Source organism: Cibotium barometz, chromosome 36, assembly GCF_041138505.1.
Source record: "Cibotium barometz isolate CiBa-2024 chromosome 36, ASM4113850v1, whole genome shotgun sequence".
NCBI classification, from domain to species: Eukaryota; Viridiplantae; Streptophyta; class Polypodiopsida; order Cyatheales; family Cibotiaceae; genus Cibotium; species Cibotium barometz.
Window position 1 is genome coordinate 40,005,232 of NC_141081.1, and position 18,439 is coordinate 40,023,670.

General features: G+C 43.1%; 2 protein-coding genes across 4 annotated transcripts in view; both read left to right on the top strand.

Annotated features, from left to right (window-relative positions):
• Nucleotides 1-18,439, top strand: part of LOC147617888 (pterocarpan synthase 1-like) — a 213,923-nt gene that overhangs the window by 112,768 nt on the left and 82,716 nt on the right. The gene's annotated exons all lie outside the window — the stretch shown is intronic.
• LOC147617889 (uncharacterized) lies at nt 8,161-9,870 on the top strand. Its single transcript, XM_086775380.1, has 4 exons — nt 8,161-8,240; nt 8,334-8,685; nt 8,774-8,988; nt 9,865-9,870. The coding sequence occupies exons 1-4, from the start codon at nt 8,214-8,216 to the stop codon at nt 9,868-9,870; spliced, it is 600 nt and encodes a 199-aa protein (XP_086631506.1). The 5' UTR covers nt 8,161-8,213.

Here is an 18,439-nt window from a genome sequence, read left to right on the forward strand (position 1 = left end):
AACCAATGTAATGCCAATGCTGCTGGACAAACAGGTCCGCTTGAGACAAATGCTAAACTTATGTCCAAGATTGAAGGCCAAACTCCTAATGGCAGGCATTGAAGGAATGAGCAAGGAACTGAAGCACTCAGTAGAGGAATAAACCCCAAAATGCGGCAATATGCAAGTCGAAGAACCCCCAGCATCCAAAGATGATGAAGTGGCCAAAGTCACAGTCCAACTGAACAATGTACTCATGGGGATGGTCAAAAAGCGAGCCAAGAGCAGCGAGCACAAAGCAATGAGTAGAGCTCATGTTCTTGTGAAAGTGAGCAGGTAGGGGCATGGTATGATGTTAAGCGAGCATGAAATGTTAAAGAGAAGAGTGGAACCACAGTGCAATTCTGTAGCAATCAAACAAAGAAGACATGAAATGTTCTAAAATGACCATTGCAATAATTTTTTTTTCGAACCAATGGTGCAGATACAAAAAATCACTATTAAACCCATATTGCTTGGCTCGCTAAAAAGATGTTGAATCTATAGTATTCACAATGTTGGAGAGCCATTAGCAAACAAAAGACAATAGATAGGAAAATTTATAAAATAACCAAAACATTTCCAAAACAATATCTAATAAACTCAGACTACGGTTCAGCTGGTATGACATGACCCCCATACATATTTCAACTAAAGTGGGTTGCAGGTTCCTAAAGCTGTTGAGGATGACTTCTAATAGACTTAGTTAGCATGTCTTTTACAATTCTCTCAGAAATACAAACTTGATGAATATGCATATTGTTGTTCACATCCTGTCCAAGAATCATTAAGAACACAAAGTATATGTGCTTGCATGCAAGATATGGTCTTTTCTTGGCCACTCTATCTCTGAACTCCACACATGAACACATTGGATTCTTCTGAATAGTGACCTCTATCAGAGATGTGTCTTGGCTCCCATTGGTCAATGGATTAATACTAAATGTTTCCTTTACCCCTTCTATATGTATATGGCTGCCTACAACTTCTGCATGCATATCTAAGGCCGCAGTGATTTGACCAAATGCAGCCTTTGAAATTCCTCGTCGATATGGAAATTGTTTCACCTCCTTGTTTGTCTCGCTAGTGCCTTTTGCAAGCTCCTTTTCTAGAAAAAACTCAAGAGGAATACCAATGTCATATCCTGCTCTAATAAGCTTGCAGGCTTCTTTCACTTGTAACTTGGTACCTTTAGCAATGGGCCAAACACAAGGGACATCCTCTGGTGGATGTAATATTGTCTTTGTAATTTTCCAAGTGTGCCTAACATCTGTATTACAAAAATAGCAATACTTCTCCTTTTTCCAGGAGGATAGTTGACAATCACTCCAAAAACAAGGACTGACATCACCCCCTCGCAACCTTGAGCTACACTTTTTCCCCGATGCCCAGTGGTTGCACTCAACTCGATTCACTGTTGGTATCCTCCGCAAGGCCCACTTTGTATCATGCACATCACTTTCAAGGCTCTCTAAAACTTTGCATTGCTCATCGACCTCTATTGCAGGCTCTAACCTCTCTCTTGTCACATAGTTAAACTCAGGCCTATGGCTAGAGTTGCCAAAGTTTTCTTCTGTCGAGTCGTGTAGTGGCCTTTTGGCTCGAATAGTTTTATTCTCACCCTTGAATTTTACCCTATTTGAAAACATAGGGGTCCCCGCCACTGCATCATCCACTGCTCGTGAGGTAGCTATTGGGGATGGACTTGCTTTCTGTCGAGAAAGAGCTCTCTCAACCAAAAGCTCCAATGTAGGCCCACAACCTGTGTATTTTCCTTCCAAGAAAGCCAGTTGTCTGGCACATTGGAAGTAAGCATTGATTAGATCTGTCACACAAGCATCATAAAGACTAATCTTTTGCCTATACCCCTCCCCTGCCAACCAGCTTGCATGCTTGGTCTCTGACATATTTGTCCTTGGGACAAGAGCATTGACAATAGGCTCTCCATCCTACAAGAGTGGTAGAAATTGATTAAAAACAATGCAGGAGGCACACAATAATACAATGAATAATCTCTTACAAACATTACCTTTAAAATGAAATGACCCCATCGACTAACCCTATAGTGCCACCAACTTAACCAGCTAAGAAGCTTAGGGATGTTTCTATCAGCTGCCTTCCCAGTTGCCCACCATGCTCGTATCCTGCGAAATTGCTGAAGGGCACTTTCTTTGTTTGGGGCAGTCCTCCACTTCTCACACATCTCCCTGTGCTTTTCTTGATGTGGGCTATAGATGTACCTCTGCGTGTGGACACGAAGGTTGTCTTCCCAATGCCATAAACATGACCTTTCCCTTTCAATCATCTCCTTTCCATCGTTGAAGACACGTCTCACTGCATTCCAGTTAGCGCCAGCCTCATCCGCCATAAACCCAAAAAAATTTGCTACCTTCCCTGTGTGCTCCACCATTACCAAATTCATATTTTCCCAAAACATGACTTGAGCATCCTCATCCTCTTCTCTAAATTCACAAGTTGCTATTGTCAATAGCTCACCAATCCTGCATGCCACAAATGGAAACAGAGTTATATTAAAGACACAAATTAAGCAATGCTCTCTACCGCTTGTAACTTACATGTGGTCATAAACATGTGCTCCCATTGTATGCCATCCAGTATCCACTCGATGCACATGATCAAAGCAGACCCATGCTTGATTAAGATCCCCATTACCATCCTTGTCCATTCGCCGAACAATGTCAATCCCAGAACCAGGTCCAGTAGTAGACATCTTAAAGATAAAGCAACGCTCAGTAGTAGTGGTGGCTTGCAATGGAAATCGAGAACCATGGAAGAACTCAAAATGGCATGTTCTTTTTAGATTAAGAATGGCTTCATATCCTTCACCCAGAGGCCGTGTTGTTTTTCGTGTTTGGATTACCATCTGCTTCACCCTGCATTCATAAAGCATACTTAGTGTATTAAAGATGATAATTGCATACTATTCTTTGCTAAATTGCACTTCCTACGTACTTTTTGACATTTATCAAACTTTGCAACTCTTGCGACATCTCCTGTAGCTCCCTCTCTGTCATGAATTCTCCCTGTGCCTTGTCATCATCAGTGAATGCTCTTAGAACCACCTCCCTTGCCACAATCATTTGTACCTTTCTGGGCCCAGCGTTGTGGTCAATGCCCACTGCACGTGCTACAAAGGCCTTGATATTTCGTATCGATGCTCGGCACATTCCCTTGGAAACCATGTGTGTATGTTTGCCATAATGAATAAATAGTCTGCTGTGCATTGATTCTTTTGGCATAAAATAATAGACACAAGCAGGACATTCTTTAAGACACATTGGCACATGCTTGCAGAAAAAACACTCAAGGTTCCCGAAGCTCCCAATTGCTAAATTCCCATATTTTGGAGATTTTATCAGCTGCCCATTCCAATGGAGTTTGTTTGGTTGATTCATACGTGTCCTAAAGGAGCAGTGCTCATTCATGCACTGGAAGGTTCCCCCACAGAAGCTCTTCCTAAGAACAAAAGTTTTATTGGCCCTAGTTTGCGTTTGTGGCTTTGTCCAAATGTTGCCCTCGTATTTTTGCTCCATCCCTTCCATACCTTTCCCACCTTCAAGCTCATATGTACTGAACTCTGGGTACACCTTGGGAAGCTCTTTTACCTTGCCTTTGTAATCACAATCATGGATTAAAGTGTGCAAGACATCAGTAGGAGGTAACATGCGGATTATTTGAAAGCAAGAGACCGCAGTATCAAACTGAACATCTTCCTCTTCCAAATGTTGAAAGCACTTTTCCACAGGAGATACCTCTATCTCCTCTTGCAATGACCCATGTGCTTGGACATTGATTTCTTCTATCTCTTCAGTGTCCAAGTCACTGCAAAGCACAATGCTCTCTAATTCAATGCACAATGCAAAACAAAAAATGTCAAAGTCAAAGTTAATGCCACTTACATTGGAGTACTCTTTCGAGAACCGGGAGGAAATATAGTTGAGGGGCCTTGTTCTGGGGTCTCAAAATAATTCTCTGATTTGGCAATATATACAGAGGACAATGAATGCTCCAGGATAAAATATGCCTCGTCTCCAATCCCTGCATACAAGTGTAAAGGACAAATGGGCTCATACTCTCCTCCAATTTCAAGTAAGGCCTCCACATTTATCCCACCAATAGTTCCAAGCTTCCCCCGGATCATGTTGATTGACACAAGACATTTGCCATTCGAGAAGGGGACTCGGATGCATGCACCCATTGTAGAATGGAGGAAAACACGAGCCTCCCTGCATAATGCAATCACAACAACAATTAAGGAATTTACATTGAATATTAGCCAAAAATATTTTAATACTAGATGTTCTTGCTCTAATCAATAGCATATACTAGCCATAATACAATTTTACCAGGCTCATTTTAAGACTATGGGTAGAAGCAAATAAAAATATTTATTGCAAAAACAGTCATAATGAAGGGTATCAAAAAGAGTACATGTATATATGTATATATGTTTGTGTGTGTGTGTGTATGTATACACACACACACACGCGCACACACACACACACACATATTTGCTTTGTGTTAGTTCTTGCGCTTTTTCATAATCTCCTGTTAGATTTCAAAAACTCTACCAGTTGGATGGCGTAGTATAACTGTGCTATAGATTTAAAAAAATCGAAAAAATATTGACCAAACCCTTAAATTTTAGTGTTGAAATTCATTAGTGTTAGGATAAAAAAATTTGTCCAGTGCCTAACTTAGGGTTTTTAGTAGTCGGCTACTTCTTATGAAGTAATTACTTAAGGCTTTTAGTCGTCCTCTGCACAGAAGCATCTTCCCTCGAACACACACGCAGAGAAGCGATCATGAAGCATCATACGTCTCCCCAGCAAAGAAGCGCTGATCTCATGCGCAGGGCCCTCTCCCCACTCCAATCTTTCTCCCCAACAAAGAGACACAGAAAGGTATCATCATCCATGAATTTGTGCTATTTTGCCTGAATGAATTTGTGCGCTCAGCGCACAAAATAATAGGATGTTTTGCTGCCGCCACACTCCACACACAGTAGTATGAGATGTGCGGCGTTACTTCTTGCTATTTTTCTTGAATGAATTTGTGCGCTCAGCGCACAAAATAATAGGATGTTTTGCTGCCGCCACACTCCACACACAGTATGAGATGTGCGGCGTTACTTCATGCTATTTTTCTTGAATTAATTTGTGCGCTCAGCGCACAAAATAATAGGATGTTTTGCTGCTGAGCATTGAAAAAATCATCACGATTTTGAGTTCGTTTCAAGCTTCGGGGGCGCTGCCCCCGAACTCCCCCGCCAAATTTCTGCCGCCGGTCCCCCTTGGATCCCCCCGGCGGCAGAAATTTGGAGAGAGTAGTGTAAGAACATGCTATCTATATGGTGCTGTCTCAAACACATTGCATAGACTGTCTCGCTTACTACTGTCTATATTATGCAGACTTTGAGTATACAAGAAGCTCAAAAAACTCACATTTGATGTCTTCTTGGTTGAGAAACGGCTCACACAGTCGAGAGAGGAGACCAGCAAACATGTGCATCTAAAGAACAATAGCACAAAAAGAAAAAAGTTTGTCCTTAAAAAAGTGTTGGATTGCGAAATATCACTTCTAAAGTTTATTAGTACTCAATATTGAATGCCTTCAGATTTGGGCTGCCGAATCTTTATATATTTTCCAATAAATTTGAATGCCTTGAATTGAACACCTGAAAAGGGCTCCGTAAATATTTTCCAATGAATATTTTTTTATAATATTCAATACGGCTTTGAATGCCTTGGAATTTGGGCCAAAGCACTCCATATGATAATCTCAGAGATATTCTGTTCGTTAATGAGTTGGCCGTTTTGTTGGATAGTGAATGTGCCACCTTTGTTTGATGATTGTGTTGCAGTACTGAATTTAATCTCTTTACTGAATGTGCCACCTTTTCTTTAAGTTTGTGTCGTATTACTGAATTTGCTGTTAAAATAATCAATTAATTATACAATACGAGTAGAATACTATTTGAAGATTTGCTCTTGTATTTTTGCATGGCTATCTGGTTTTCAAATGAGTTCGAGTCATTTTACTAGAGCATCTTGCTTGAAAGGTTCTTGTTGTGCAAAAATGGATGAGTTACCTCTTGCTAAGCGGAAAAAGAGTGTGCAGGTTGGCCCAGGTGAGAGCTCATCGAGACACACAAGGAGGCAAGCTGATTTTTCCAGCACTTTGGAGCAAGCCGCCTCCTCAAACCCTACTACGAAGCATGCGGTACATATCATAGATGACACTAACCTGGAGGTGGATATGGATAGGCAGCATCTACATAGTGATGAAAGAAATGAGGAGGATGGACAAAATGTAGTGGGGGCAATTGAGGAAAATAAAGGTGATCAAAATGAGGGTGAGAATACTCAAGGTGGTGATAATGAGGATGAAGGTGAGAATACTGAGGATACTGGGAGAGAGATAGAGGGGGAAGAGAACACACATCCACTAGAGGATCAAGAAGAAACAGTTGTCACAACCCAAACTGAAGGAAGCAAGCAGAAAAAAAATAAGGTTGATATTTTTGGGAAGATTCTTGAGACATCTACTCCACAAGCCTTTTTAGATAGGATAGGAGTCAAATTTAGGTCTCCACCTCCACGTGTTCCTCTCTGTAGGATGATCCAGACGGAGGCAATCCGAAAGGTTTCTCCCTCAACAGATAAGTCTCTTACTCGAAGCTTCAAAAAACTAGGTGGGTACATTGAGAGCATGGGAGCTTTCACAGTATCAATTATGGACTTGGAAGGGGAGGAGACACCATTGACACAAGAGAGGGAGGAATCTTGGGATGAGCATTGGAGGACTGTGAATCAACAGTTTGAGGAAACTCTTGCACTTGACCCTGATTGGGGTCCGTACTTGAGCCGAAAAATGGTGCATATTCTTGATGGTAATAATCGACACAATGCTTGGATGGACTGCATTTCTACAGGTGAGTTCTCATTGGGATGTTATAGTTTCTTATGCTTCTTTGTCCTTCCTAATTTTGTGTTTTATTACAGGGTTTCAAGGGGACTTGTCCATGCATTGTTCTGTTCTCTGTAAATTTTATGTGTTTGAGCGGAGGGATGTGGGTGAGCTTTTGTTTTCATTGTCCAGGTTGAACAAGTAAGTTAATTTGTTATCAGAGTCTCCTTCTATGTCAAGTAAGTTGTTTGTACTCAAGAATATTAACATATTTTTTCTTTGTTTTGTAGGACGCATGATTATGCATTTGTGCCAACCACATTTGGTGATCGTCTATTTCAACTAAGAAGATTGGGAGAGTCCGACCTAACAACTCTCATGGCACATTTGGACAATGAGGACAAGCTGTGGGTTGAGAGAGAGATGCAGAGTGCATCTGCTAGAGGAAGGCCTAGTTGGCTTCATTTGCCAATCCAGATTATGACTTGGCTCTTGTTCAAGGACGAGATGGAGCAAAAAATTGATGAGGCATCAAATGGACCACTTGCCGAGTCTGCTAGGGAGAATGTGACTCGAAAGGTAGAAGTTCTCTACAGAGGAAAAACATCAAAATATGCAAGGATTGCTGATCCCTCCAATGGTGAGGCCTTTTGGTGTGCAGTGCTCTCCCTCCCATGGCACGCGTCAACCAATCATGTGGCCACAGAGGAAAAGCTCAATATGATAGGTTCTGCTTGCATCAGAGACACAGATAAGGCTCACATTGTCAAGCTATTGGACAACTCTCAGGCTGCAGTGCGATCACTTGAGGGTATGCCAAATGATAAGACAAAGGTTAGGGAATGGCTGCACATGTACTCCTACTGGCTTCAGATCACAGAGCTGGGTTTGAGAATCCAAAATGATATTAAAAATGCCGATCGAGTCAGGTTGCCAGGTGAGAGCCGATTCACCTCTTTTGTTGTTCTATGCAGAAGAAAGTACTTCAAAAGGGCTTTCAAAGTGCACGAAGGAGGCATAAAATTTAGCCATGATATTGACCATCAACCAGGCCTACAAAGTGCTGCACGGCGAGTCGTTTATAGGTTTTCCTACAACATAACCCAGATATTCCTTGTTAAAAAACATGCATGCTTCTTTCTGTGTGTTGTTTGATCATTTGGGCTTTGGCTTGCAGATGGTTGCTTTCTGAAATTGAGGAGAACCAATTGGATATTTTACCCCCTCTCGCTAGTGTGTGGCTTTGTGTTGACAATCAATCTTATATGTATGCCGATTTGAAGCTTGGAAGAGTAAGTGATTGAATTTGTCATTTTGAATCCATGATTGAGAAACATGTTCATATTGAGGGTGAGTTGTGTTTACCCATGTTTGTCATTGAACAGGCCATGTCAAGCATAGAGTCTCGTTTCTGCCCGTGGTGGTTGGACCTTGAAAGAAACCATGTGCCTGAGGAGGAGCTTGATCTGTATCGCCAACATAAGTCTATATTGGAGCTTCGTAGCCAGCAAATTGATCATAATGAGGCCACATCCACATCACATGCAACATCGATTGCATCAGCTTCTTTTCGTAAGTCATTGCCAGTGAATTTAGGGAGGGAAATAGTGAATCGTGCATTGGAGGTGAATCGAGCAATGGAAGCAAATAAGGAGCAGAGTCAACAACAGACATCCAATAGTAGTGCAGGTGGGATACAACCAACTGACATCATAACCAAGACATTGCAAGCTCCAGGTATGTGAGCTTCCTACCTCATCTCTATCGTGATCCGATTGTTTTGACTTAAGACTATGTGTGTTAAATGTCAAAAACCTGTCTATAGGAACCATTTATGCCTTCAATGTCAGTATTGAGGACCTTGCAGCTACTTTTGTGAACATGGAGGATGCATCCTCATTGGGAAAGCAAGTGCTTGATGCCATGAATGTTATTTGCACAGTAGGGAATGTCAAGAGTAGAGGGTCCGATTACTGTGTGGAGTTGATATTTGCAGACTTCCCCTCAAATATCATCATTGGAGGTTGTGTTGCAAACAAGGTTCCATATTGGAATAAGATTGGGGATGGCATGTATGACTCTACTTTTAAAGTTGTTGATTCTTGTCTCTCGGATCGAGGCTTCTTTACATGCCTTTACACTATGGAAGAAGGAGTGACCATTGAGCAGGTTGCACAGAGCGTTGGGTTTGGCATTTATCATAGACAGGTTGTGAGGTGTACTCCACCTATTGGGAAGAAGATGGGGCAAATGATTACTACCCAGGTATTGGTGTTGTTCTCTTTGGGGCTGTCATTTGTGCAAATCTTCTTTGTCCCATTTAAGGTGAAAATGCATGAACAACCAATGTGTCTTTGCTTGTAGGTCACTTGTCTAATATTGGCTGTTTTTGTTCGCTCAACATCTCCTGCTACAAGCTTTGTGATGCATGGGGATCAACTAAGCGATTTGGCACTAGGTGATGATCTTGATGTAGGGCAAGATCTTATCTTTGACATGTATGTATATGCATTCAAATCAAGATAGAATTTAAAATGATTTTCGGTGATCTTTATGGCATATGGTTAATGGTTTGTGTGCGTTTTCAAGAGTGCCATCGGAGGATCTAGTGAAGAGAAAGGGTAGACCATGGCGGGGCGGTTATCAGAGAGGTCAACGGCTTAGCAAATACATCGTCTCCGTCTTCAGTCGTCCTGGGGACACGATTTTGGATTTGTTTGCTGGCACTGGAACTCTTGGGCTAGTGGCAGCATTTATGGATCGCAATGTCATAATGTTAGACAAGGATGAGCGGATCTATGATCACCTGTTAGAACCATACTCAGCAAAGGTATGCATGTTGAAAAGATAAATATGTTAGTAGAGAATAATTTTGTATTGATAAAGCTTATTTTCTTTTCTTTGTGTCTCTTGCAGTTATGAGGATCACGTGTCTACATCAAAATGCCATTAGAGATAGTCTTTTTTTTAATTGAGACAATCATTTTTTTGGGACTATGGAAGTAATGTTTTGATGGATGTTATGCTTCTGAATGTTTTTTACAATAGCATGTAGCTGATTGTTGGACAATTTTTATTTGGATTATAAAATTTTTAAATCCTATGGTTATGGTTTCTAAAGAGTATTATATTGTTGTGTCAGTGGTATGGCTATTAAAATTGGTGTGCATCTTAATGGCTTGATTTATATGCTCTCTGGTCGCTGTGGTTTCCATGTGGTTGCAACAATAGTTTGTTTCTATTAGTAGCTCAATGACCAATTCAATGTCTTTTTAGCGAGCCAAGTAGTATGAGTTTTGTAGTGATTTCTTATATCCGCACCATTCATTTGAAAATGCTTTATTTGCAATAGTCATTTTTAAACTTTTTTAGTTTTCTTTGTTCTATTCATTATAGAGTTGCACTATGGTTTCACTCTTCTCTTTAACATTACATGCTCGCTTAACATCATACCATGCCCCTACTTGCTCACTTTCACAAGGACTTTATTTCTACTCACTGCTCTGTGCTCACTGCTCTTGGCTCGCTAAATAGACGCACCCTGTACTCATTAATGATGCAGTGCTGGATGGAGGATCCGAATTGAATATCATCAATGAGGAAACTACATTGGGTTTGGATCTCAAGTGGAAGCCCATTCCGTTCAACATAAGAATGGCACATAAGAAGGTAGTAGTACCTAAAGGAATCATAAAAAATGTCCCAACAATAAAAATCAAATAAGCTGACTTCAAGGTCAACTTAGTGGTTATTACCATGGAAAACCACATCGGGTCTTACCAGGTATTATTATGACATGGCAAGGTAAAGCAAGACTGGGGCAGGAACAGAATCACTATCAGAAAGGGAAAGAAGAAATTGCATGTTGATTAGAATCTCCGAGATGCAAAGGGATCAGTGAAACCTGCTCAGAGGCCAATCCATGCTGAAACAATCAACATATCAAAAGGCTTTGATGACAATGAAGAGAGAACATAATACTCTGTGAACACTCGGACCTGGTGCCCCAAACATGCTCCGATGGGGACCAAACTTTGCAAACATGTGGGGGTGGGTCCCCCCCAGATGCTCACAAATTTTAGTCACTATCGGAGCGTGTTTGTGTACGATGGTATAGTGAAGAGCAAGATTTTCCATGGCCTCTCAAGCACCAAGAGGCTTGTAAATCCGCACTGGGTGCTAATTGCTAATCCAAACATGCTTTGATGGTGAGCAAACTTTGTGAGCATGTGGGGGTGGGTGCCCCCCACATGTTTGCAAAGTTTGGTTGCCATTCGGAGCATGTTTGGGTACGATGGCATGGGGAAGAGGGATTTTCCATGGCCTCTCAAGCACCAAGAGACTTGAAAAATCTGCATTGGGTGCTAATTGCTAATCCAAACATGCTTTGATTGGGGACAAAACTTTTCAATCATGTGGGGGAGGGTCCCTCCCTAGATGCTTGCAAATTTTGGTCACCATCGGAGCATGTTTGGGTACGATGGCATGGTGAAGAGTAAGATTTTCCATGGCCTCTCAAGCACCAAGAGACTTGAAAAACCATCACTGGGTGCTAATTGTGCTAACCCAAACATGCTCCGGTGGGGACCAAACTTTGTGAGCATGTGGAGGCGGGTCCCCCCCCAAATGCTCACAAATTTTGGTCACCATCGGAGCATCTTTGGGTACGATGGCATGGTGAAGAGCAGGATTTTCTATGGCCTCTCAAGCACCAAGAAACTTGAACATTCCACACTAGGTGCTAATTGCTAATCCAAACATGCTCCAATGGTGACCAAAGAATGTGGAGAGGATCCACCCCCAAATTCTCACAAAGTTTGGTCACCATCGGAGCATGTTTGGGTACAATGGCATGGAGAAGAGTGGAATTTTCCATGGCCTCTCAGGCACCAAAGACTTCAAAAATCCACACTGGGTGTGCTGATTGCTAATCCAAACATGCTCTGATAGGGACCAACCTTTGCGAGCATGTGGGGGAGGGTCCCCCCCCCAGATGCTTGCAAATTTTGGTCACCATCAGACCATGTTTGGGTACGATGGCATGGTGAAGAGCAAGATTTTCCATGGCCTCTCAAACACCAAGAGGCTTGAAAAATCCACACTGGTGGGTGCTAATTGCTAATCCAAACATGCTCTGATGGTGACCAAACTTTGTGAGTATCTGGGGGGGACCCACCCCCACGTGCTTTGCAAAGTTTGGTTACTATCGTAGCATGTTTGGGTAAGGATGTATGGGGAAGATTGGGATTTTTCATGGCCTCTCAAGCACCAAGAGACGCGAGCATGTGGGGGAGGGTCCCCCGAGATGCTCGCAAATTTTGGTCACCCCACGGACCATGTTTGGGTACGATGGCATGGTGAAGAGCAGGATTTTTCATGGCCTCTCAAGCACCAAGAGGCTTGAAAAATCCACACTGGGCGCTAATTGCTGATCTAAACATGCTCTGATGGTGACCAAACTTTGTGAGCATCTGGGGGAGACCCATCCCCACATGCTTGCAAAGTTTGGCTTCTACCATCAGAGCATGTTTGGATAAGATGGTATGGGGAAGATTGTGATTTTCCATGGCCTCTCAAGCACCAAGAGACCTGAAAAATCCACACTGGGCACTAATTGCTAATCCAAACATGCTCCAATGGTAACCAAACTTTGCGAGCATGTGGGGGGGACCCACCCCGATATGCTCACAAAGTTTGGTCACCATATCGGAGCATGTTTGGGTACGATGGTATGGGGAAGAGCAGGAATTTCCATGGCCTCTGAAGCACCAAGAGACTTGAAAAATATGCATTGGGCACTAATTGCTAATCCAAACATGCTCCTATGGTGACCAAACTTTGCGAGCATGTAGGGGGACCCACCCCCACATGCTCGTAAAGTTTAGCCACCATTGGAGCCTGTTTGGGTACGATGGCATGGGGGGAAGAGTGGGATTTTCCATTGCCTCTCAAGCACCAAGAGACTTGAAAAATCCGCACTGGGCACTAATTGCTAATCCAAACATGCTCTGATGGGGACCAAACTTTGCGGACATGTGGGGGTACCAAATCCCACATGCCTGCAAAGTTTGGTCATGGAGCATGTCTGGGTACGATGGCATGGCGAAGAGCGAGATTTTCCATGGCCTGTCAAGGACCAAGAGACTTGAAAAATATGCAATGGATGCTAATTGCTAATCCAAACATGCTCGGATGGGAACCAAACTTTGTAAGCATGTGAGGGCGAGTCCCCCCCAAATGCTCGCAAATTTTGGTCACCATCGGAGCATGTTTGGGTACGATGGCATGGTGAAGAGCAAGATTTTCCATGGCCTCTCAAGCACCAAGAGGGTTGAGAATTCCGTATTGGGTACTAATTGCTAATCCAAATACGCTTCGATGGGATGGTGACCAAACTTTGCGATCATGTGGGTGTGGGTCCACGGCTTCGATTTCATCTTGGTATCTCGAACGAGATATGTTGACGAATGAGATCACATCTGTATACCTCGTTTTTTCAAGATATGTGGATGGTGGAGACGGCATCATTGAATATGCTGAATGTACATGTGAGCGGGCATGTCGAGGGGGATCCACCATGGCATTGACGTGGATCTGAGTGGCATGCTTATCTCCATCAAGATAATGTGGTGGCGGTGACATGTAATGGTGACTTGAAACTCAGACCTACTGGCATGGCATTAGTTGGTATCTCATTTGAGATATGGCGTTTTGGGCTCAGGAGGCACGTGTCGTGTTTTAATTGATGGCAATATCACAGTTGAGGTACTCCACCCGAGTTGCGTCGATGTCTCAATTTTAGAGAGAGTGAACAAAAGTGAGCACCCTCATCTTGCAACCACCCAATGGACTGTTGAGATATCGAGCTCTAGTGAGGCGGTGGACACTGATGACCCGCCTGGGGGATAGGCCCCGCACTTACACCACTGGCATGGTTGGTGAGATCTTGGGTGATATGCGGCCAGTGGGATGACAGGCTGTGTGACAGCCACTCTAGAGACTGGCATAGTTATAGCGCCAGCTCATTTAGTCGGGTTCACACTATAGAGAACCCGTGTATGTATTTGGTTGAGTACCTTTCATATTGTGTGTACTCTTATTCTTGTATATGGTGTGTTGAGTGTTGAGTAGAGAAGAAGAAGATTTTCAGCCTCTCACCTTGTGTGTTCTCTATTAGGGTTTTGTGAGTGTGTGTGTGTGTGCTTGCAAGAGCTCAAGCTCTCTTCCCCCCTGCATCTTTTCATGGTATCAGAGCCTGGTTCGTGCTAAGGGCTAAGATGCAAGCAAGAGAACCACAGGAAGCGGTACAAGGGTAAGAGCTTCAACTACTCTTTCCTATTTGTGTTGGTGACTACACTCTTGTCGGGAGCTCTACGGGAGGCACCGGCAAACGATCTCCGATTGAGGAGCTTTCTTCGCGGGAGTGAAGCTATAGGGCAACTATACAGTCCTACGGACTACATTTTCGGGCCGAAAACGCGTTTCAGGCGCGTCTGAACCTCCGTTTTTCAGAAAGCAGGTGATTTCGAGCACTGCGGGTAAGTCATCGATTCTCTGCAGAACTCTGTTTTAAGAACTGCAGGAAGACAGATTGATTGTGCAGACACTGTGGGTGCTGCAAAGAGGTCTACAGTTGCCATTGTGGGTGTATGTATGCACATTGAAGTCACTGGTTGTGACATTTGAGAGTACTACAGTACCGCTGTGCAGAAAATATAGCAGTTGTGCAGAAAAACCAGAGTGCAGTTTCTGGTAAAATTGTGTGTTTGGCAAGATGTCTAATGATGGCATAACACAGATTGTGGCTGAGAAGCTGGACAAGAATAACTTCCATGCTTGGAGGTTCAGGTTGACAAATTTCCTGATGGGAAAAGGCTATTGGGACTACATAGAAGGTGAGCATGAAGAGGCACCGGAGATACCGGATATAAATCCGACTGCTGCAAATGTGAAAGAGTTTAAAGATTAGAACCAAGGAGCCAGGAAAGTAATGTATTGGCTTTCCATTAGTATACAAGACACCATGATTGGGCACATTCAGGATGCCAAGTCCCCCAAGGAGGCGTGGGACACCTTGGTAAAGCTTTATGAAACAAATTCCAAGGCACGCAAGATACAGTTGAAGAATGAACTTCATACTGTGGAGAAAAAGAGCATGTTTGTGAATGACTATGCGCTGAAGATAAAGGGTATTGTGGAATCCCTTGCATCTATTGGTGTGTCAGTAGATGATGATGACAAGGTGGAAGTTTGTCTACGTGGTCTCGGGCCACAATACAAGGCGTTTAAGACGTCTATTCAGACTCGGGAAAACATTCCCAACTTTACAGATTTGGTGTCTATGCTGATTATCGAAGAGAAGAACTTGGGTGAAGACCAACAGTCTTCACAAAGCAAAAACAGTTCAGAGCAACAGGCCTTCTACACGAGTTCAGGAAGAGGACGAGGTAGAGGAGGCCGTGGACGCGATCAAGGAGGTGGCCGAACAGGTAATCAGAATTATGGCCAGCAGCAGCAGCAGCAACAACAGTCCCAGAATCAACAACAACAACAACAACACGCAGGTGGAAGAGGCAAATTCAGAGGCAGGGGGAGTCAAAGAGGCCATGGAAATTGGCAAAGGCAGTACAATGATGCACGTGAATGCTATTATTGTGGTAAGCCTAGACATGTGCAGGCAGAATGTTATAAAAAGCAGGCTGACATGCAAAATGGGAAAGTGCAGCAAAACAACTATGCATCCTCAAGCAGAAATAATGAAGATAATGAGAGGTTGTTTGTTATGCAGCATGTCGTGAATGCCATGTCTGAAAATGTTGATGCAGCACAAAAAGATAATGTTTGGTATGTGGATTCAGGCGCTTCGAACCACATGACGAGTCATGGGGAGTGGTTCAAGGAGATGAAAAACCCGGAAAGACCAGGTTTTGTGAAAATAGGGGATGACACTGCTCATCCAATTGCCCACGTTGGAGATGTGCCATTGTCTATGCAGGATGGCAAAGTGAAGTACCTTGCAGATGTACTTCATGTACCGAACATAACAAAGAATCTGGTTTCAGTTGGCCAGATGATTGAGCAGGGTTTGCAGGTTCGGTTTAACCCTGATGGGTGTTATGTTGAAGATTTTAAAGACAAGTGCAGGTTGGTTGCAAAAGGCAACAGAGTGGGCAGAATGTTTACGTTGAATGTAGACATGCCTGAAATGAGTGCTGCGATGTTTGCAAATGGTTCAGGAGTTGTTGCAGACACAGACATATGGCATAAAAGAATAGGACATGTAAATGTGCAGAGATTGAAGTCTATGCAAACAAAAGGAATTGTGACAGGGCTGCCAAAATTTAAAGTGGAAGGTATGCAGAAAATATGTGAAGCATGCCAATTTGGAAAGCAAACAAAGCATGTGTTTCCACGTAACAGATATGTGAGCAGAAATGCACTAGATGTTGTGCATTCAGATGTATGGGGTCCTACGAAGACCGTGTCTATGGGAGGCTGCAGGTACTTTGTCACTTTCATTGATGACCACACAAGGAAAGTGTGGGTATATTTCATGAAGGAGAAGAGTGAGGTGTTCACTCACTTTCAGAATTTTAGAGTTTTGGTTGAAAAGCAAACAGGGAAATATGTTAAGTGCCTAAGGTCAGATGGAGGGGGAGAATACTTCTCCACTGAGTTCTCTGAATTTTTGAAGAAAAATGGTATTCGGAGACAGTTCACATGCAGATATACTCCGCAGCAAAATGGAGTTGCTGAGCGGAAAAACAGGCACATTGCTGAGATTGCGCGAGCATTGATGGAAGAGAAAAATATGCCGTATTGCTATTGGGCTGAGGCTGTTTCTACAGCAGTATACATCATGAACAGGGCTCCAACTGTAGCCATACATGATGTAACTCCAGAGGAGAGGTTTACTGGCAGAAAACCAGATTTATCTCATCTGAAAGTCTTTGGGTGCATTGCATATGTGCATGTGCCAGATGAGCTGAGAACTAAGCTGGATCCGAAAGCTGAAAAATGTGTGTTTATTGGATATTCCCTTGAGCAAAAGGGATACAGGTGTTATAACCCTGCTACACGTGAGTTGAGGGTAAGCAGGGATGTTGTCTTTGATGAGATGAGCAGCTGGTATGCTGCTGAAAAAGAAGCTATTGGGGCTGATGTGAGTGGAAGCGTGGTTGCACAGAATGCAGGTCAGCAATCACAGTCTTTGAGTGGACCAGGAGAGTCCTCATCTAGTGGGTCTGTTGATAGACCATGGAGTGGCAGGTTGCGTCATAATACCAGTCCTGCAAATGTGATTAGTACATCACGTAAAGGAAAAGAGAAAGTGGTTGAGCCCCTTGGTATGCCTGACATTTCTCAGGGCATTCTCATGTTGATGGAGAGTCTAGTGGCTCAGATATGAGCCTTGATGAGGAGCTTGGGATCCCAGCTATGAGAACACCTGGTGTAAAGAAGGCTATGGAAGCCATGAATGAAAAGCTGCGAAGATCTGGGAGAGTGAAGAATCCTGTGGAGAGGTTTACTTATGATTGTTATGTGGCACATCACTATGCATATATGGCAAAGGTTGTGCAGGTTGTTGAGCCCACATGCATTGATGATGCTATTGGAAATGTGTGTTGGGAGAAAGCTATGGATGAGGAGATGGATGCACTATATGGAAATGAAACTTGGGACTTAGTGCAATTGCCTGAAGGCAAGAAAGCCATTGGATGCAAGTGGGTGTACAAAGTTAAACATAACAGTGATGGAAGCATAAACAGGTACAAGGCTAGATTGGTAGCCAAAGGATATGCGCAGACATATGGGATTGATTATGAGGAAACTTTCAGCCCAGTTGCCAAGATGGCAACATTGAGAGTTGTGATAACAGTGGCTGCGTCAAAGCAATGGTCTTTACATGAGATGGATGTAAAGAATGCATTCTTGCATGGGGATTTGCAAGAAGAGGTGTATATGTTGCAGCCACCTGGTTATGAGGATGAGGGTCACCCCGAGCATGTTTGCAGGTTGAAGAAAGCCTTGTATGGCTTAAAGCAAGCACCAAGAGCATGGTCTGACAAGATTTCCGAATATCTTGTCACTATTGGCTTTCATGTAGCCAATGCAGATTTCTCATTGTATGTGAGACATGGTGATAAAGGGGTTGTGCTTGTTGTCATCTACGTAGATGACTTGATCATTACGGGGGACCATGATGCAGAGATCTTTGATGTAAAGATCTTGCTTAGACAGAAGTTTGAGATGAAGGATCTGGGGGAGCTCAGATATTTCTTGGGCATTGAGGTGATTAGGTCACCACATGGTATTGGATTACTGCAGAGACAGTATGGCTTGGACATGTTGTCCAAGTATGGTATGACAGGCTGTAAGCCTATTTCTGTGCCATTGGATCAGAATGGCAAGTTGAGTGCAGATTCAGGAGAGATCTTGGAGGATCCTACTATGTACAGGAGCATAGTAGGAAGTTTGATCTACATGACGA

Bases quoted from the DNA above. Each gene is read 5' to 3' on its own strand.
- LOC147617889 (XM_086775380.1), top strand. From the start codon at position 8,214: ATGTATGCCGATTTGAAGCTTGGAAGA. The intron at 8,241-8,333 runs GTAAGTGATTGA...GTCATTGAACAG, and splicing joins CCGATTTGAAGCTTGGAAGA to GCCATGTCAAGCATAGAGTC. The intron at 8,686-8,773 runs GTATGTGAGCTT...ACCTGTCTATAG, and splicing joins CAAGACATTGCAAGCTCCAG to GAACCATTTATGCCTTCAAT.